General features: G+C 43.8%; 6 protein-coding genes across 6 annotated transcripts; 3 read left to right on the top strand and 3 right to left on the bottom strand.

Moving 5' to 3' along the window:
* Positions 1 to 772: 772 nt before the first annotated feature.
* Positions 773 to 3,146, bottom strand: N7495_003454 (uncharacterized protein; the record flags this gene model as incomplete). Its single annotated transcript, XM_057206123.1, has 5 exons — positions 773 to 1,086; positions 1,142 to 1,976; positions 2,190 to 2,572; positions 2,618 to 3,080; positions 3,144 to 3,146. The coding sequence occupies 5 exons, from the start codon at positions 3,144 to 3,146 to the stop codon at positions 773 to 775; spliced, it is 1,998 nt and encodes a 665-aa protein (XP_057066730.1).
* A 1,335-nt stretch (positions 3,147 to 4,481) lies between these two features.
* N7495_003453 (uncharacterized protein) lies at positions 4,482 to 5,205 on the top strand (the record flags this gene model as incomplete). Its single annotated transcript, XM_057206122.1, has 3 exons — positions 4,482 to 4,602; positions 4,663 to 4,920; positions 4,976 to 5,205. 3 exons carry the CDS (start codon positions 4,482 to 4,484, stop codon positions 5,203 to 5,205), a joined length of 609 nt encoding a protein of 202 aa, XP_057066729.1.
* A 687-nt stretch (positions 5,206 to 5,892) lies between these two features.
* On the top strand, positions 5,893 to 6,771 carry N7495_003452 (uncharacterized protein; the record flags this gene model as incomplete). The annotated part of the gene is made up of 1 exon (XM_057206121.1): positions 5,893 to 6,771. One exon carries the CDS (start codon positions 5,893 to 5,895, stop codon positions 6,769 to 6,771), a length of 879 nt encoding a protein of 292 aa, XP_057066728.1.
* Positions 6,772 to 9,983: 3,212 nt separating this feature from the next.
* Positions 9,984 to 11,121, top strand: N7495_003451 (3-methyl-2-oxobutanoate hydroxymethyltransferase ECM31; the record flags this gene model as incomplete). Its single annotated transcript, XM_057206120.1, has 2 exons — positions 9,984 to 10,436; positions 10,498 to 11,121. 2 exons carry the CDS (start codon positions 9,984 to 9,986, stop codon positions 11,119 to 11,121), a joined length of 1,077 nt encoding a protein of 358 aa, XP_057066727.1.
* A 453-nt stretch (positions 11,122 to 11,574) lies between these two features.
* N7495_003450 (homoserine O-acetyltransferase family protein) lies at positions 11,575 to 13,140 on the bottom strand (the record flags this gene model as incomplete). Its single annotated transcript, XM_057206119.1, has 1 exon — positions 11,575 to 13,140. One exon carries the CDS (start codon positions 13,138 to 13,140, stop codon positions 11,575 to 11,577), a length of 1,566 nt encoding a protein of 521 aa, XP_057066726.1.
* A 1,350-nt stretch (positions 13,141 to 14,490) lies between these two features.
* Positions 14,491 to 17,107, bottom strand: N7495_003449 (putative DUF221 domain protein; the record flags this gene model as incomplete). Its single annotated transcript, XM_057206118.1, has 3 exons — positions 14,491 to 16,656; positions 16,716 to 16,880; positions 16,940 to 17,107. The coding sequence occupies 3 exons, from the start codon at positions 17,105 to 17,107 to the stop codon at positions 14,491 to 14,493; spliced, it is 2,499 nt and encodes an 832-aa protein (XP_057066725.1).
* Between the last annotated feature and the right edge of the window lie 2,072 nt (positions 17,108 to 19,179).

Here is a 19,179-nt window from a genome sequence, read left to right as displayed (position 1 = left end):
TACGAAGCGAGCCTTCGAACCTGAATAGCGCGTTTGCTGGTAATTGAAACGCACCTTCTACACAACATAAGGGCTTCCAGCTGTTCGTATACTGACAGAACAAGATCCTAGACGTATCCACAGTGATGATTGGACATCGGATCGATAATCATCGTTGGCTCACACTAATGCTCCGCACATTCCCTCTCATCTGTGTCAAGTGGATCGTCTCCGGTTTCTCAGAAGCCAAACAGACTTTGGAGTCAGAAAGAAGCCCAGATTTGCAGTGTAAAAGCAGCTGTAAAGCATAAGAGAGATATTCAAACAATAACTAGCTATCCTCTAAATCTGTTTCCATCTCATCTTCCTCAAAGAATCCATTTTTCTCCCCAAGCTCTTCAAGATCCTCTTTCACAAAGTTCTGTTTCAGCAACATCAACGCCCGTACTGATTGGCTATCCAAAAGAGAACGTCGGAGACTAACAAAATCCCTTCCTTCATTAAACAATTTTTCAACTGCAACTTCAGTAGACATGTTCATTGGGTTGGGTAAACCCATACCCAACCCAACCCAACCCATAAACCCATTTTTTTGCCAAGCCCTATCCTTCACGTGATATACATAAATTATGTGTATTTTTGGAAATTTATGCTGAATCATGATGTATTAATATTCTGTATTTTATTATTAAGTAAAGTGAGCGCCGAGATAATTATTATTTTAATCAAAAAAAAGTAGAATTAAAACTTAAAGTAACTTAAAGTATGAAATATTATTATAATCTATTCTAAATCACGATTCATCATCTGTAGTAATATCACCATCTTCAACATCTTCCTCAGCTTCCTCGCTATCATAATCTAATTCATGTAGAACTATACCTTTCCCCGAATTTTGTTCTGTGAACCGTAGTATCATCAAGTCTTTAATAGTCTCTGCTTGTAAACGACCACGGCGATAATGACAGATATCACGCGCTGTGTTGAACAGCCGTTCTACACCTGCTCCGCTAGCAGGAACAGCAAAATAGTCCCGGGCGATTTGAGCAAGTGTTGGAAATTGTCTAGCGTTATCCTTCCAGAAGCGAAGTGTCTTTGTCGTCGTATCTTTATTCATATTAGTATATTTACTTAGTAAATATTTATGTTTAATATTACTTACCTGAAGTCCGAAAGTGTAAATACCTTGTAAGTTCATCTTCTGATGGTGAAGAGGTGTCCCGAGTTAGCGCAAAGGGATCCTTTTTTTTAGTTCGCTTTCTCTTTCTTGATGTAGCCTCCGTTTGGCTTAGCAGGTTGGCTGGATTCTGAGATTGATACCGTACTAGCTGCCTCTCTAGACTCTCCCGATATATCCTCTTGTAATTCTGACTTTGATCTGTGGTTTCACCAAGATATTCCTTTTCTTGTTCCCAGGAATCTCCATCAAATACTTTGAGTCCAAAATCTGGCGCAAGTATAGTCGCAGTAGAATAGATCTTTCCTAATGTCTCATTCTTCACCTGGCCATAGTACTCTGCGAGTTTCTTGTGTGCTGCATGAAGAGACTGAAGTATTTCCTTTTGTCCAAGCTTTAGAGGTCGCCGCTTAAGTCGTTCAATCTGGGTTTCTAGGTGCTGAAACATCTGATTGTATAATGGAAAGACGAAGTGGGTGGTCACTTTCTTTGTCTGAGAGAGATGGCGAGTAAAATCAAAGAAGGGTTCCGTGATCTCAAGTAAGTATTCCACTTGCTCCCACTCATCGTCGCAAAGTGCCAATAGTGTAAGCTGCCTCTTGATTTTCTTGTCCGTGTCTGAGCATTCAGAACAATATCGGTTTAGGAATTTCTGAAGCCTCTTTGCACGTTGGAGCATTTGGTATGTCGAGTTCCACCGTGTTCGAACATCTTGTATAGGAACCAGAGCTCGGTTGGTTTGGGAAGATTCAGATTGTAAAGATAGAAAGGCTTCGCGGCGTTGAGGACTGGCATTAATGAACTGGGTAAGGGCTCGAATCTAATTATAGAGAATCATTAGTAAAGGGGAAATGTATGAGCATATACTAAGCATTTGCTTAGTATATGTTAAGTAAAGGTGTTGTATATGTGGCACAATTGCGACCGTGTCTTAATTGCGACCGTGGCTTAATTGCGACCGTGGCTCAATTGCGACCGTGGCTAATTTGCGACCGCGGGAAATATCTGAGGAAAAATGAGGAAGAACACATACCTTATACAAGGTAGTTGAAATCTTTCCAACCACTCTCTTCTTGAGAGCTTCCTCTGTATCCTCCTTTTTCCATTGAGATAGAAGTGTGTCGTTTTTCGGGGTAGCTTTCATTTCCTTCATGAGTTCACCAAGAGAAAGCTGTATAACATGATAAATACAAGGAACACGAATGATTGGGACTTGGGGTAACTTTTCTGCCAGTATATCTGTTGTCTCCTTCATTTGCTTTTGAAGGTGTTGTAGCTGTGCTGTATCTGTCTTCCTTAGATGATTTGCCTCGTCCTCGGAAGAATCTGCATCACTGTCTTCTAGATCTCCTTCCACAATTCCTCGGATATCTCTTGAAAGATAGAACACTAAGGTGCTATTGTTTGACGCATTATCTATTTATGTTAGAAAGTCATATAGAAATAGAGAATAATACCTACCAGTAGTAATGGTTAACACTCGTTGCTCAAGCTCATGTTGCTCAAGTACCTTAAGCACTATAGAGGCTAAGTGTTGTCCAGAATGTGCTCCATGTAATGGTTCGAAGCCTAGCAGGACCTCTTGATACTCCCAGTCCTTATCAATAAAGTAGCATGTGACTGCTAAAAACGCTTGTTTAAAGGGCGACGTCCAACAATCTAAGCTAAGAGATACCTTCGCAGTAGATGGAAGCCTCTTAATAAGTTGTTTCTGGACTTCTTCTGCTTCACTTTGGCTTAACCGTTTAATGGTAGATCTAGATAGATCTTCAATTAAGTTAGGATAACTCTTGCAAAACTCCATCAAATCCTTGAATGATGGAGATTCAACAAACTTGAACGGGAGGGATTGTTGAACAACCATTGAGAGGACTTTCTTGCGATAGTCATGTTTAGAAGGGGGAGCTTTTAGAGGATTTCTTGCCTTTATTTGAATCAGTTTAATTAGCATCTACTATCCTTTTACTAAGTGAATATAAAGACGTACCATATTTTGAATGCCCTGGAAAATAGAAGCTTGATGTGTAAAGCTATTGCCTTGTGCTCCTTGACAATGCTCTTTATGGCGCCGTAAGGAGCTTGTTCTAATGGAAGCTCTGGTCTTCAAAACTCTTTCACCTCCTTCTGATAAAACAGTGGTACCAGGTCTGAAATTAGGATGGCGAAGGAGTTTTTTATAATATTTACATCGCACTTTTGGCTCACCACCCCTGAGTGTAGAACCTTGATCAAAATTGGTCCACGCGTCACCTTTCTGCTCTTGCCAATTCAAAGTCCCTTTTTGTCCAAAGTCTGTAGCTAACCACCACTTAATAAAGTCATCCTTAGTCGTCATATCAAAGAATACAAAGTCTTTAGTTTGCCGAATTGATTGGAGAGGTTGATGCTGATTGGTAAAGGGTGAACAAGGTAAGGGGGCGGCCCGGATCGGTGAACTCTGGATGAAAGTAGTATTGATAGAGGCGGTTTCTGAAAATATGTATTCAGATTGTGCCTCAAAGGCAGATGATGATAGTAGATCTGACTCCATTGAATAGTTAGAGATCAACCTATAGTAAAGATGGTCATGTTATTCAAAATTACCTAGAGTGTTGATAATTTATTGTGGGAAGGTTAGACCACTACTAAACTTGATGTAGCTTAGTAGGATACGTGTTCACTTATGCTTCACATATACAAAACATATGCTAAGTAAGTGTGGTATGAAATAAAAATGGAATGAAAGAGTGGTAAATATAGATCAAAAAAAGTGGAAATGTATAAAGAGAACTGAAGAACCATATTTAGTAGTCGAAATAAGCTCTTATGACAGCAGGTAATAGGGTTAGCTGATGACATATAGGTCCGAAAAATGAGTTTCTAGTGAAAAAAAAAAAATAGATCCAGCTGGAATCGATCCAGTACCTTGTTCGTCAACTTATTAAGTTGGTCCAAGTAGGCTATTATAGCATTCTAAGTATAGAGAGACGTATTATTACTTTAATATTCCTAATTTCAAAAATTGGTATTAAATACTCTATGAACAATTAAACACTTCAGTTTTCTGTTCAAAACTTAGTCCTAGCACTCTTCTTTCACTATTTTCAGCATGTTTTCTAATTTAGTAGTATATTCTTTAATGAGAATAATATTTATCTTTCATTGAGCCTATAGAGGCAAGCTGACCATAATTATTCTCTTTGTTAGAAACCACCATGGTTCTGAGGTTCAAACAATATATTTCCCCATGATTTTCCCTCTTCCTAATTCATATTCTATCATCTACAGAACCTTTACTAAGTCTTACCATATTATCTACTCAAGAGTTTCAAGCTTTATTACCAAGATGCCCCTCCGCCCTATTACACCAGGATACCTATACCAAATAGGCCCTGACAGAGAGTTCTTCCTTTTAGATGATGTACAGGATGCCTATAATCCTGACTTCAGATGGGGATATTGTCATAGTGTGTTATAAGACATATTATTCGAAACAACCTTTTTACTAACCATTTGGAAATCTCTAGGACCAATCGAAGATCCAAATCCAGGCTGGAGACCACAGACCTGGCGCGACCTTGAGGACCCAACAGAGCCTATCCTCGTTGCGCATATCAAAGAAGATATTCGAAAGGGTCTTGGTCCTCCAAATCCTATGCTTCCCTGGTCTAAGGTTAATACCTTAGTATGTCCAGTTATTGTGGAAAGAGGTCAGCAATGTGGCATCACCTTCAAGGATAACGGCATGATGAATCGGCATTTTCATGAGCAACATACTGGCTGCTGTAAGACATATATAAAACATTTACTAAGGCATTGCTAAGTATATCTAATATCTAGTTTTACCACCAGATACAGCAGCGATAACATCTAAGGAGAGGGCGGACTCACACAAAATCCTCGCGCGTTATATGGTGAGTACCGACTGGCGTAACGCCCATTTTCTTGCCGAACCCGGTCGCAGCCCAATCGGGAGCGATATTGGTCAGTTCGCCGGCTCATCTGGAATTCATCAAACTCTCGATGGACTCATCAAAAAAGCGCAAGTCATAAGCGATAGAGTTCTTTGAGATTCCCTATCACCATCTCACGTGCCAATAGATCTCGCATCAGCATGCCATGCACGATACAATGATGATCTTCGTAGTTTCTTCTTCCCTATCTAATTCTTGATATATCTAGATTTATAAGATATCATTTATTCCAAGGTACAGTGTAGCAGTTGTCATCCGATCAGGAAACCCCAGAATGGACAACATCAATCTCAGCGCTAATCAATGTTCAATAAGCACCCAAGCGTAGGTTCGAACTCTCATTTTTAAATATCAAAGTCATAGAACGCAGGATCTGTCTTCGCGACAAATTCAGGGTTCCGCTATACTCGGAAGGAAATCTCTGCTACAATGTCGTTGTTTGGAAACGAAGACTTGAACGGCGCCTTACCTTTGCAGTGCTTTGAAGCTAGAATCCATTCTTTGTTCCTCGGCATAAAGAGTGTAAGACAATACATCTCCTCATTGAACTATACTTGATCAATGTTCTTTATTCTATATGAAAGAAACCTGCCTTACGATATCGCCTGCCACAAATTTCTCAACCCTAGCAAATCTTCAAGCTTTGTGAGGGTCTTGCTAGAAAATTATAAATAGAGATCTTCTTCCTCTTGCAGACCCTCCTTAATATCAAGTACGTCAACTCCATTTGTCTTATCAAGAACTAAACAGATATTCTACCTGATCAAGAAAATATTTGACGCAATGGATTCAATGCAGGATCTCGCCATGAAGGTCTTGGCTCAGCCCTATATAAATTGGGATAATGAAGTCCTAGAACTGGAGCGCCCTATTCCCGCTTCACCCAAGTCCCCAAGTACCAATAAAACTCTCGTTTCTCGATTGATGGAGAGCTCCCGCCATCCTTGGGGTGTTACAGACTATAATCTCTACCTTGCCGCTATTGAGAAGGATCACAACACCAAAACCCGCACTATGGAAATATTCTTTCTTGAAAAATATGGATTCAAGCGAATTTCATTAACTGAACTTTTTGACAGAAGGACTTTCGACCATGTTGCTACTGGAGCAAACCCAATCATCACATTCATCCAGTTGCCTCTTCTATATATTGGCACCGACGAGCCATCAGAGCAAAAGCTCGTTCTAGGTCTCAACATGAAGGCCCAACATCTCGTCGGTTATTTTTTCGAACAAGCACCCGACGAGCTAGCTGATTTGAGCGATGTATGGCATGAGGGACAGCTTATCATCGACGTCCACTTCGAGCGTTTTCTAGAGATGTCAAATTACACTTTGGAAGGACATTTAGATATCCTCGGCGTTGGTATATTCTCATATTTCCGCGAGACAAAGAGAGAGTTCAAAACTGGCATGGACCTGGTTGTCGTTATTCAATTCTTACAGTTCCTCAATGACTTTTACGAATTGCTTTTTAGGAATACCCCAGACTTTCGAGATCGCCACGTTTCTTACGAGGAGAAACTCCGACAAATACTGTCCAAATCATCGTATGACTCCTGGTTTGCCATAAAGAATGAGCTCACATTTCAACAGTATCGCGAGCAGAAAGTAAATGAGACTATCCCCTGCGACATCTTTTACGACCGAGCTCCAAATTAAGCAACATACCAAGACTAAGGCCTGGAAGCTCTTTGGCAAATGTCGACGTTCCAGTTCATCTTCATCTTCATCTTCATATTTTTTGCTCACCCATTTATATGAAACATCTTTACTCTAGCCAATTCATTTCTGAATTCTTGATACATATTTTATTTCCAGCTGTCCCACATGTAGAAAAGTTAGAACATTACTATTCATTTATGTAGGTACTTAGAATTAAATCAATACTCCCACCTGAGCAACGTATAGATAGATGCAGACAGGTAAACAGGACTGAACATGAGTAGTAGAATGAAGCTCTCATCTATGCCACAACCCTGAAGGGATCATTGAAACCCATTTCTACTTGATATGACCTCTAAGCTTCCAAATTTCTGAATTACCAAATTCGCACATCATTTATGTTCACATTGATCTAGAAAACATTATCCCTACGCAAAATACTGACAGGCATGGATCTTACAAGGTAGTAGTAATAGAAATCAGGGCCCGAAACAAAGAGATACAAGGGGCTGACAGTCTTGACCTGAAGCTATGATCCTTGGATGATCAATTCTCAAGGAAATACCAATGACTCAGCTCGCTGTAGTGGTAGTAGCTTTAGTAACAGCCGAGCATGCCGAGGCACTTGTGATAGAGCTGTATGACGTAGCAGTCGCGGTGACAGTACCACAAGCAAATATAGTCGGCGCGATAGTTGTAAAAATGGAGTCTAATCGATGAAATGCTATCAGAACTTGCTTGATGTATTCATGGAGATCTCCAGGCCTTCAACCTACCCCATTCGACTGATGCTGTGCTGGTTGCCCCAGAGCCATCAGGACATTCGCAAATAATCCATTCAGTAAGGTCACTGTCGTCATTCACGTCACAATTGCAGTCAGCTCCTCCGCTATTATCCATAGAAGTTAGAAGAGTGTTTGATCCAAGTTTTAGATCCCCTAGAATAACGCTAGAGCTGAAATATGTCTTTGCAACTCACTGTGCTTGTCCAATAATTTTGCCCCCAGAGTTGATAAGACAATCAGCCTCGGCTAGGGAAGCCTGGTATATAGTGCTATCATCGTAAATCCAATTTTCAATGACAAAATCTGGGTATTTGAAGCTGTTTTTGAAAGTTCTCGCGGTTGCAATGGCTGATAAAGCCGAAAATAAAAAGGGGTAGGTGAGTCAAGTACATTGTGAAGTTCAGGTAATTACAAAAGTGAATCTTGGAAAATAAACAATAACTAGATATTGCTAGATAGTTTTGGCGCTATACAAGAACTCTCGTTCGTATTTATAGCTTGCCTGTGTGGCATGTAGATACTTATAATAGAGGGTGAATCCATGAAATCCTGATCTTGAAGTTGAGATCCTAGCCAGGGGCCGGATGCAGCATAAGGCCGAGACCCTGGTGTAAGGAGAGAACCCTGAAATCTAGATTCATGGATGAGGCACCTTGGGATTTCTTCCAGATGTGCACTACCCACATGAAGAGGATTATGGCCCCAAAGAGGATGACATTTTGCCGAAGTGAAGGGTGCGGTGTTTCAAAGACAAGAAATATATCCCAAGCCTCGAAGGCTTGATGTGGGGACATGAGGTTATATAAATAGCCTTGGGACAGCTCTGCGAAGGACTTCTTGAAAGAACAGACATGGGCATCTAACTCCGGGGTTGGTTCTGGAATTCCAGGTGCATTTCCCATTTCTAAGGCTAACCACGGTTTCCCTTTGAACAATCAAATGATCGTATCTCCCCTGGCGAGATAGAATATAATATCTAGGTACTGCCTGGGTATAGACATGTCTATTGGAGTAGACATGGACGTGTGACATAACTGTATCAGGCCGCGAATAGTGTTAAGTCTTGCAACTCATGGAATCCGATCTTGGAACTGCTAACTCAGGCTGTCGCTCAAGACCATGTTTATGAGGAGTAGTCGACCAATTGTATCTGCTCTGTATAAACGATCCCAGGATTTCTGAGTGAGATAGATCTTACCATAGCCGGAGTTGGCGACTCGAAATGGAATTAAATTCACTTTCTAGTAATGGCTACGTGCAGCCTTGGAGGATTGTACGAAGAGATTACAATTGCTATGAGTTGTTTGTTAACTCGTGGATGTCGAGGAGAGAGTAGATGGAGTAGACGAGAGAAGAAGAAAAAGCTTCAATTTTGATTAATTAGCAAAAATTCACCTAATCAACCGGGGCGTTGATTGAGTTATAGACTATGCACGTAGTTTAGGAGATCTATTGTCCTATCCGACTCCTTAAAGTCCTCTTGTCTTCTCTTATATGTACTGAGGTAACAAAGTCCGGTAATTGTGGAGGGGAGACTTGCGCCGGAGATATTTATCGCCAGGGCTCCTATGCCCGAGGTAAATGTCTATTAGGCGATCCCGCAGAGGGAAAAAGTTACTCCAATTTTACCATCGTAACCAACAGGAATGGCCAACCCGAAATTGAAACATGAAGCTAGTGTTTATATTCACGTTGACAGCCCGAAGCCCGAAGCCCGAAGCCAGAACCTTGGAAGTGTGTTGAAGTCTATAAAGCTAAGGTTTCGGTAGAATGGATAGGATATGATAAATTAAGACTCTCATTAATCAGCCCCTTCCCATGTCTCTTTATTTAGTGTTGTCTATCAAGGCTTTGTGTAATCGTTCAGTTTATTGTTCAGTTTAGTTCGTTAATGCTCTGTAACTAAATAGTTCTGACCGTCATTAAATAGTAATGCCAAATAGATGATCTGGTTAAATAGATGCTGATAACATCATGAGACAATCAAAAGACTTATAGAATTAAAAAAATAAGATAAGACCATGATCTCAGATTCATGATCTTAGATTCAGATCTTTAAAGCTCTATATTAACTTCATCTAGATGTCAACATGCAGTGTTAACTCCGAGTGCCTATTACCTAATACCGAATGCCGCGGTCAACCGAGTTGCCTCTGAACGCCCTCACTTTTTTTTTTTTTTCTATGGAGATGCTCCCGTCTACGCCGCATAACCCAGAACGAACACCCGGACGAAAGGAGCCATTACTCGATATAAAATGAAGCTACATGAACTTGCTACCGATATTTAAATGAATTAAAAGACGAATCTCGTTTTCTACCCCTACGAATACCATAGACGGGTGGCGCGTTGCGCAACAAGCAACTGAGGTGTTCGGCTTTTGCGCATCCAGAGTCTCCAATTTGCTCCTACTCTGCTGCCACCATGGCCGGAGTTACAATGCGACCTCTATCGCGGTCTGTTCTAGCTACTCCAGTTAGCAGAATGCGCCCAACACATTTCACCCGACCCCAATGTCTAAACACCATTCTCGACCTCCGGTGCTCCTCCATTTCCTCCACGCCCGCGCTTCCATACTCTCAGACCCGATACAGCTCCTACTCCTCACCAGACCCCGCCCCGAAGACACCGAAGCGCAAGAAGGTCACTCTACAGACATTACGGAACCTCTATAAGAAGGGAGAGCCCATCTCCATGATCACAGCCTATGACTATCCCAGTGCGCATGTGGCTGACACCGCTGGTGTTGATACTGTTTTGGTCGGTGATAGTTTGGGGATGGTTGTGCTAGGATTGGATAACACTGTCGAGGTTAATATGGAGGACATGATTATGCATAGTCGGAGTGTGGTCCGTGGCGCGAAAAGCGCTTTCATTGTAAGTTCTCAGCTTTTAGTTCAATTAATTGAAGGTGGTGCAGTTATTGATGTTGCAATAGATCACAGATTTACCGATGGGTTCATACGAGGTTTCACCAGAGCAAGCGGTTAAGTCTTGCATCAGACTCGTGAAAGAGGGTCGAGTACACGCAGTCAAGATAGAAGGTGGCGCAGAACTAGCACCGACAATCAAACAGATCACTCAGGCCGGAATCCCAGTCTGCGGCCACATAGGCCTAACGCCCCAGCGACAAAACGCCCTCGGCGGATTCTGCGTCCAAGGCAAGACATGCAAAAATGCACTGAAGTTACTAGATGATGCGCTTGCGATGCAAGAGGCCGGCGTGTTCATGTTCGTGCTCGAGGCTATGCCGGCCGAAGTCGCAACGCTCATCACGCAGAAACTGAGCGTTCCTACCATTGGGATTGGGGCTGGGAATGGTTGCTCGGGCCAAGTGCTGGTCCAGGTTGATATGACCGGCAATTTCGAACCGGGGCGCTTTGTGCCTAAGTTCGTTAAGAAGTATGCTGATGTTTGGGGTGAAGCTCTTCGTGGCATTCAGCAGTATCATGCTGAGGTGAAAAGTCGGGCTTTTCCTGAAGTCGAACATACTTATCCTATTTCGAAGGAGGAGCTGGCTAAGTTTGAGCAGGCGGTGGATGAAATGTATAAAAAGTCATGATTGTATGATATCTCATTGTGGATTTCTTTTGTATCAAAATCACCTGTAAATAAATTATTTCGAGCTGTAGGCTGATATCAATAATAGAGTGGAGCCATTGAATCTACGATTATCAATTGCGTCTGTTTTGAAGCACCGAGGTTGTCAACATCGTAATCTGCCATCGAGGATATAATATATTCAGAAACATACTCTTCATAGACCACCTGAAGCTACACTCCTACTCCGATGTTAGCAAGCTGCGCAACCAAGTGCTTGACTTACAGAAGTGATAAAAAAGCAAAAATGTAGATTGTTATAACATTATAAACAAGAAAGGCCAAATGATCCTGGGAAAGAAACGCCAAGAATGCAATATTTTGACAGTCGACGCTGCGAGGCAATATGATACAAAAACATGGTGAAAAGAATTCACATCTAAGGTTAATACATGTTATCCCAATAGTTGAAGCTCTACTGAAGGAATCGGGCCAGAGCACCACCGATATTCTTCAGATCAAGTAAGAAAGTGTCGTGGCCGAACAGAGAGAGTTCTTCCCCGAGTTCGATGTGCTCGACAGTCTTGTTGCCGCCTTCGCGAAGGGTCTCAGCAATCTCTCTTTGCTGCCATGCCGGGAATAGGATGTCACTTGCGACGCCCATGACTAGAACGGGGTGGTTCTTCAGTGCTCCAAGGCCGGAAATGAGGTCTTGAGGCGGGCCGTGGGGTGTTTCAGACGCGAAGGATTGATCGGATGCTGGCACAGAGGCTCTCGCCTCAGGTTGTTCTTCATATGGCTTGTCGGGGAGGGTCAGGCTACAAGCGGAGTCTGAGACGCTGGGAGAGATATCTCCAAGGGCAATACGGGCTGTTATTTCCGCACGACGATTCAGAGTCTCGGTCTGATGGGTGGATCCGAGATCAAACAGGTCCATGGCCTTGGAGACGTAGAGCAGACTATTAGGATCATATTCCAGACAGAACTTCTCGCCAGCGTGGTCGAGGTATGTCTCTATCAGGAAGTCGGGACACAACGCGGGCTGCTTGCTGGGATCGGCGCGACGGCGGCCAAACCGCTTCTCCCACTCTGGTCCACTGCGGTAGGTGACTGTTGCAATCTCACGCGCAAGCTTCATACCGTGGTGGGGCGGGATAGCGTCGTAGTAGAAACCACGTGCCCAATTCGGGTCCATCATAAGCACCTGTCGCTGTGTGTGCCGCATGGCAATGCTGTATGGGTGGCTTCGTGCGCAACCGCTGATGCTGACAATCTTCCCTACGCGGTCTGGGAATAAAACACCGGCAGCCAAGCTCTGCATGCCGCCCATGCTGGATCCGACCGACGCTGCCAGTTTTTGTATACCCAGTCCATCCAAAAGTCGGAATTGGGCTCGCACCATGTCTTCCAGGGTAAGGATCGGGAATCGTGTCGCATATCGTTTGCCGTCTGAAGGGTCTATTGATGACGGTCCGGTGCTGCCGTAGCAGCCGCCGAGCACGTTGGTGCAGATAACGTGGTATTTATCCGTATCGAGTGGCAGACCTGGTCCAATGAACTTCTCCCACCAGCCAGGCTTTGGATTTGATGCTGTACTGTGGGCATGGCTGGAAGCTGACAATCCAGTGTGCAACAGGATGGCATTGCTCTTGTCAGTGTTCAGCTCACCCCATGATTCGTAGGCGATATCAAACTCTGGAAGAACGCCACCCCAGTCTAGGAGCAGCGGACTGTCGCAGTGGTATTGCTCATGCTGACCAGTTGTGTATGAAGGTTCGGGCCCTGATTCCAGCGATCGGGTGGAGAGAAGAGCGGATTTGGCCTCCTGGGCGTCGAGGCAAGGGAATGACATGGCCGGGTTTGTGGAATCCTTGGTCGACTGTGCAGTAACTGATGACTTTCGAGGTGGCACGGCGTGTAATGACCGGGTATACGCCAATGGCCGCGCGCAAGCAAGCTTGGAAATGTGTTCATTTGGTCGCCGCAGAAGCACTCTGGGCATGAACGGGACTTGGCGCACAGCGCTTTGGAATGAATGCATTGCGACACTATGAAATTGTTAATTGAGAGGCGGGGAGTCGATTATTGGAGAAGTCGTCCGTTATATCATTTCCCCGCGGATGGTGAACTTTTGTTGTTGCCTGAGGCATTAAAGCTTGTATGGCGTCATATTTGGTCACGGTGATTGGCGGGGACTACATCTGACGATGCTGGTCGATTTACAGATTAGAAATCATGTCGACCTGCTTTCGTCGGTCCATTCTCCAATCATAGCGATAAATAGTTGATTCCGAGGTATCGAATCTTACGCGCATTTAACCTTGGAAGTTGTAGTGATTTCTTTAATGTGCTGCATTTCTTGATTCACTATCTTCCACTGGGTAAGTGCGTGCGTGCTCGAGACTGTTAAATCTGACTAGGAAGATGGCGATTACCCATTGCTTCATCAACAAGAATCCAAGAAAAGGAATACGTATAAGGCATCATTGGTCCTGTTCAATAGGACATTGGAATCATACCACGTTGACAATGCTATCCAGCAAAAGAATCGAGCATTCTAGGTGGCAAGACGGTTGAGACAGTTGTTTCAATGTAGATCGGGTGAATTAAATTGAGATCATATAGTACAGCTATGTTTACAGTTCGATAATGTCACAGAGTTGAAGAAATCCAGAAATGGCATCCTAAATCGAGACAAGAGATCGAGAGCAGAAAGCTGCTCTGGAAAGAAATAGAGTAACAGAACGAGATACTGAATGGGGCATCGAAGTTTATAAACGGCTGGATAAACGAGAGAGAGATCAACAATCAGGCGATGTAAAGAATGCAAGTGAGGTATCAAAGTAGGCATTAACGTCGTATATCATCAGAGATCAAAGATTGATGCTCTAGGTCGATGCGATGGAGATTATAGAAAATGCCAATTTGAGGGCAATAACGAGAGTGAAGATGGGAGGGGGAGGAAAATGGGAATGGGATTGGGTAAGGGATTGGGTAAGGGATTGGGTAAGGGATTGGGTAAGGGATTGGGTAAGGGATTGGGTAAGGGATTGGGTAAGGGATTGGGTAAGGGATTGGGTAAGGGATTGGGTAAGGGATTGGGTAAGGGATTGGGTAAGGGATTGGGTAAGGGATTGGGTAAGGGATTGGGTAAGGGATTGGGTAAGGGATTGGGTAAGGGATTTGGTAAGGGGAAGGGGAAGGGTAAGGGTAAGGGGAAGGGTAAGGGGAATGGTAAGGGGAATGGTAAGGGGAATGGTAAGGGGAATGGTAAGGGGAAGGGTAGTGGAAAAGGGAATTGAAAAGTGGAAGGATGAATGGGTCTGAATGATTAGCATTCATAATTGAGATGTCACAAGGTCAGGGCCATGCTTGGTAGACGACAAAATCATCACACACTGGCTCGGACATTAGCCTGGGTGGCATTGTTCTCGCTAATCTGAGCACGACCGGGAAGCCAAGCATCTCGCAGCGGCAATATAAGACACGGATTAACGTATTTCTTCAAGCGAAGCCCAAGATCGTGCCCGCCAATTTGAATTGGAAGCGCATCACGTTCCAAGCCCGAGGGCGGAGAGAAGGTTCCCGAAAGCGAAGGGGAGCCGTTGACGCAGTCAGCATCGTTCCGATTGATACTCTTGAGAGCGATGAACTTCATGAGTGGTTCATAGGTGCGAGCAAACCAGTAGCTGAACCATACAGTAAAACCCAAAAGTGGGAGGAGAAGAAGAGGGCGGGTAGTGGTTCTGCGCAAAGCCAGGACTCCGATCATGGCTAGCTGGTACATGACCAGGCCGACAAAAACTCTGCTGCAGATCATTGGCCAGGCACGTCCGGTTGAGTGCTGCTGATGGTCCATGGCGTACAGCAGTTGGTACTTGTAGATGTACTTGCCGATGATGAAGTAGACCAAACCGAAGAAACAGATCAACCATGAGCTTGGGAAAACGCTGTACACGATGCAGATAATCAAAATCAAGATTGTCTGGGGAATCGAGAAGCCGTAGCTGAATTTGGGGGGTGTAGACAGCTCAGAATATTCACGAGGAGTCTTTGCTTTGAGGAGCTGAAACGGGTACAAGGCCACACTTCCAAACTCCAAAAGTCGGAAAGGAAATAGACCTAGTCCTTGTAGGATCAGAAGGTTGATATAGAACTGCGCCAATCCTTCTAGAGAGGTAGCCAACGCGAAGGCGACAGTTGTAGTATCCTTGAATGCATCGCGGAGGTTTTCCCAGAACGAATAGAATCCACTAGCTGTTCCAAAGACAGTGAAGAGGAGAAACAGGTTGAAGAAGGAGAAAAAGAAATTCTTGGAGATGATAGATAGTTCAACATCGCCTCGGGACATCATACCCTGGTTGTTCGAGAGCCATCCATATAAGTACGGAACAGCAACAGTCAACAGCGAGAAGGCCAATGTCGGCAGACCAGTCTGGACCAAAGACTTCAAGATGGGATGAAGGGAAAGAGTATCGGCAAGTCGAGGCACAATCTTGTGAAGAGTCTCAAGGTCCAAGAGAGTAGCGACCGGCAGTAGAAGCACTGACCAGAATACGGTCAGAAATCCAATTATAATTGTGATGGACCATGATTGTGCTATTCGCCGTGAGCGGGAGAGATACGTGTTCTTCCAAATTACATCCGCCGGAGCAGGGGCAAGCCGCGCGAACATTTGCATGGGGTGCGGGTCAAGAATGGCTTGGACGAGCATTTGAGAGGCGGCGGTAGACTCCATAGTCACAAAGGCAATTTCTCTAGGAGCATACTCCTTATCCCGGGCTTTCTGAATATCTTCGTCAATTTGCCGAAGCTTCTCCTCGAAGTAGTCGATGGCGTCGATTGAACGGAATCGTAGCTTGAGCGGACCATACCAAATTCTAACTTTGGGTCTCTCATGGGTACGTCGATATCCATTTGACTGCTGTGCATCCGCCAGCAACCTAGACCGCTCATCATCTTCATCGAAGTAAGTATTGACCGGGCGTGGCGGCTGAAGGGTCAATGGAAGTGTATTGCCATCGTTCCGTGAGTGTTTATATCCCACGTATTTGGTCCATGCACGTTCCAGCTCACGAACCATGTTCATTCGCTTATCGATGAGGGTGTCCAGCTCGCGCCAATTTCGGCATAATGTGACAGATTCCACTTTACCCACTAGAAGTCCTTCCACAAAATCCTTGACCTTGTCTTCGGCCAGCAATTCCGGTGGAACTCCAGAAAGACGAACAGTTCGATCAGTTGTGCTGGTTTGATTGCCGAGATAGTTTTGACGGACGTTGATGATATTGTTTGTCTCTTGCAATAGCAAGTAGATGGCCAAGCCGCTGAAGATGTATGGAAAAATGACGTAAATCCACAAGTACGGGGGGTCTGTGATAGGTTTCTCTACCTCCTTCCCCAATGCGACGAAAGTTTCGTTGATGGGTGAATCGTTGTCCCACCCAGGGACTCCATAATTTCCAGTGTGTTTGAAATGCAGGGGCAGAATGACGCCGACAGCAAAGACGAATACGTATGTCAGGAATCGGATCGCAAATTTAAAGAAAGATAGAAACTACAGCAGATATTGGTCAGCAGTCCTTTTTTTCTGATTAATAGTTTCATTGGACTCACGACATATGCATCTAGGCCGGCCGAGTGCAGAACTTCCTCTTCGGTGATTCGATGTAAAACGGGAATCCAACCAAAGAAGCTGTCCGGTAGTTCAGGTAGTCGTGAGGCTGCATTGCGCTGTCTTCTTCTCGCAGCATACAGTTCTGTCCATTTTGGTCTTAGTACCTTAAATAAACATCAAGGTCAGTAAAAAGGAGCTGCAGAGAACTTCATGGCCAGCCTACGCAGAAAGTTAAGAATGCGCCCAAGCCGATAGCGAAACTAATGACGAATTGGGTGTACAGATCACGCTGAGCTTTGGTCTGATCTCCCCATTTTCGCTCACTGTCAGGATCTGAGGTTTCGGCGAGAGCAGTCCATGCAGCAGTGATCGCCGAAGTTGTCAAGGACATGTTCTCCTTGCTAGTAGTGGCGTCTCGAGCATGCGAGGAATAAGTTGAGATATGCGTTCTTGTTTGTAAAGACAGCAAAATATGAAGAGAGATTCACCCCAAGCACAAAGGGGAAAAATAGACCGAGCAAAGGAAAGTAAAATTAGGCGGTATGGAGATGATGCGGTCTTTTGTTTTGAACTTGAGGCTGGTGACGCGGGACTGAGTCAGCATTTCATGATGTAAGAATCTCAAGTGAGCTCATTCACTCTTTCACTCACTTTTATACTTCTTTTTGTTTGGAATACACAGTAAGTACCATTTACTTCTTTTATTCTTGACCCACATAAATTTTCACTTAAAATTCAGAATGAGACTAGCTAATTTAGCTGATTTAAGCGATCCCGATGCCATCTCATCCATCTCCACCTACGTACCTTTGGTCATCACTTCCTTATCAGCCGATAAGAGATCACCAACAATTCATCAGATATCTAGTGCCATGGAAGATCCATCATACTTTTGAACTCTCTCATTCATTTACTATTTCTGGAGCTGTTATTAACATTGATTGACTTGAAGATGTTGAGACTGAGTATGAGGCCGAAAGAGCTTCAAATACCACGACAAGAAAGGAAAAATGTCAGATCAAGAGTCAGAAAACGACGATCATATGTGTTAGGGTGGCGAGAAAAAAAAGTCGTAAGTACATAATGTTCTCAAATCTTCAACCTTCCAAAGCTTCTTAGCATACATTGAATTTTGTGATGGCGATGGCGAGGACGAAGAAGAGGATGATAACATGGGCTCAACCACTCTCTTTTCACCCGCCTATCAAAATTGTCCCCTTCATCTCGTGAAGTAGATTGTTCTCCTTCTGGTCAACTGCATTAACATTCGTACCCCAGCTGATGATATGGTGAGCAGCATTTACCTGATCTAGATGATTCACTAGATAATGCAATGCTGTGTAGCCGTGTGCATCAGTTTCATTCACATCAACCAACCCAACATGCGGTCAAGAAAACAGGGGTAATTGATTCCGCCCAGCTGTAACTGCACAGTTTATATAGAATGTTGCAATATTTACTATCGCACAAACGGGCATCGGCCCCGCTGCATAGTAAGGTCTCAAGTAGCTCTGATAACTGCTCAGGTCTCACAAAAGCATCTTGAGCCTTGTCGATCACTACTGAGCCTTGGCTATTCTGTGCTTTCAATGTATCTAAGAAGTGGGTTGGCGCCCAAGAGAAACTTGATAGCATACAGTATTACGAGATGGGGTAATCTGGTGTTCATCGCATAATGGAAGACTGAATCATCGTGATCATCTGGCATGTTGACAGCTTCCGGGTTCGCGTTGAGTAGCAGTTTTAAAGTAGAAAATTAGTCAAATCGACCCATAGTCTTATGGAACTTGTCTTTCCCTCCTTACCTAAAGTAGAATAGAATCTAAAAGATCTGATATTGCTGGTTGATATAACATGACGCCATAGAATTAGTTATATATAATTTGACTAATTAGCGCGAATTTTGCACAGGCGATGTTGCGTGGTTTTCGGCTTTTGCGTTAATTACGTGTGCACTTCATACATACTTCTCTGTCCCCTTTGAGTGGTATCTCCTTGTATGGATCCTGCATTTCCGAAATAAGCCACGCCTGAAGTCTGATTTCCCGGAGAACCCTCTAACACGATGATTGTCGATGTAGTAAATATTAGTATGTACAATAAATGAATAAGCGCCCTCGGTCAATTTTTCGCGGAAGGCGATGTTTGGCTGGAGGGCGACCAGCTTGAAATTATGTAAAAATGCAACGGGTGTACAGAAAAAGTAAAGGCTATAAGAATTCTTTTTTCCCTTGGGATTTCTGTCTTTGGGTAACGAAATTGCTTGGCTTAGTTGGTTAGCCCCTCAAGAGATAATTCCTGATGAAAAAACTACCTGAAGTACAAACAGTGATTTTGATGTTGTTTTTCACTTTCAAAAATGAATATCAGACGTTAATAGACACTCCGACACCGCACGCCAATCCTCGCCGTGCGGTTAGTCAGCCTCGGCTTAGCAATCAACCTCCTCCGCCACTTATTTGG

The sequence above is a fragment of the Penicillium taxi genome, assembly GCF_028828555.1.
Source record: "Penicillium taxi strain IBT 34144 chromosome Unknown utg000002l_segment0_segment0, whole genome shotgun sequence".
Taxonomy (NCBI): Eukaryota; Fungi; Ascomycota; class Eurotiomycetes; order Eurotiales; family Aspergillaceae; genus Penicillium; species Penicillium taxi.
This window is presented reverse-complemented; position numbering and strand designations above follow the sequence as displayed.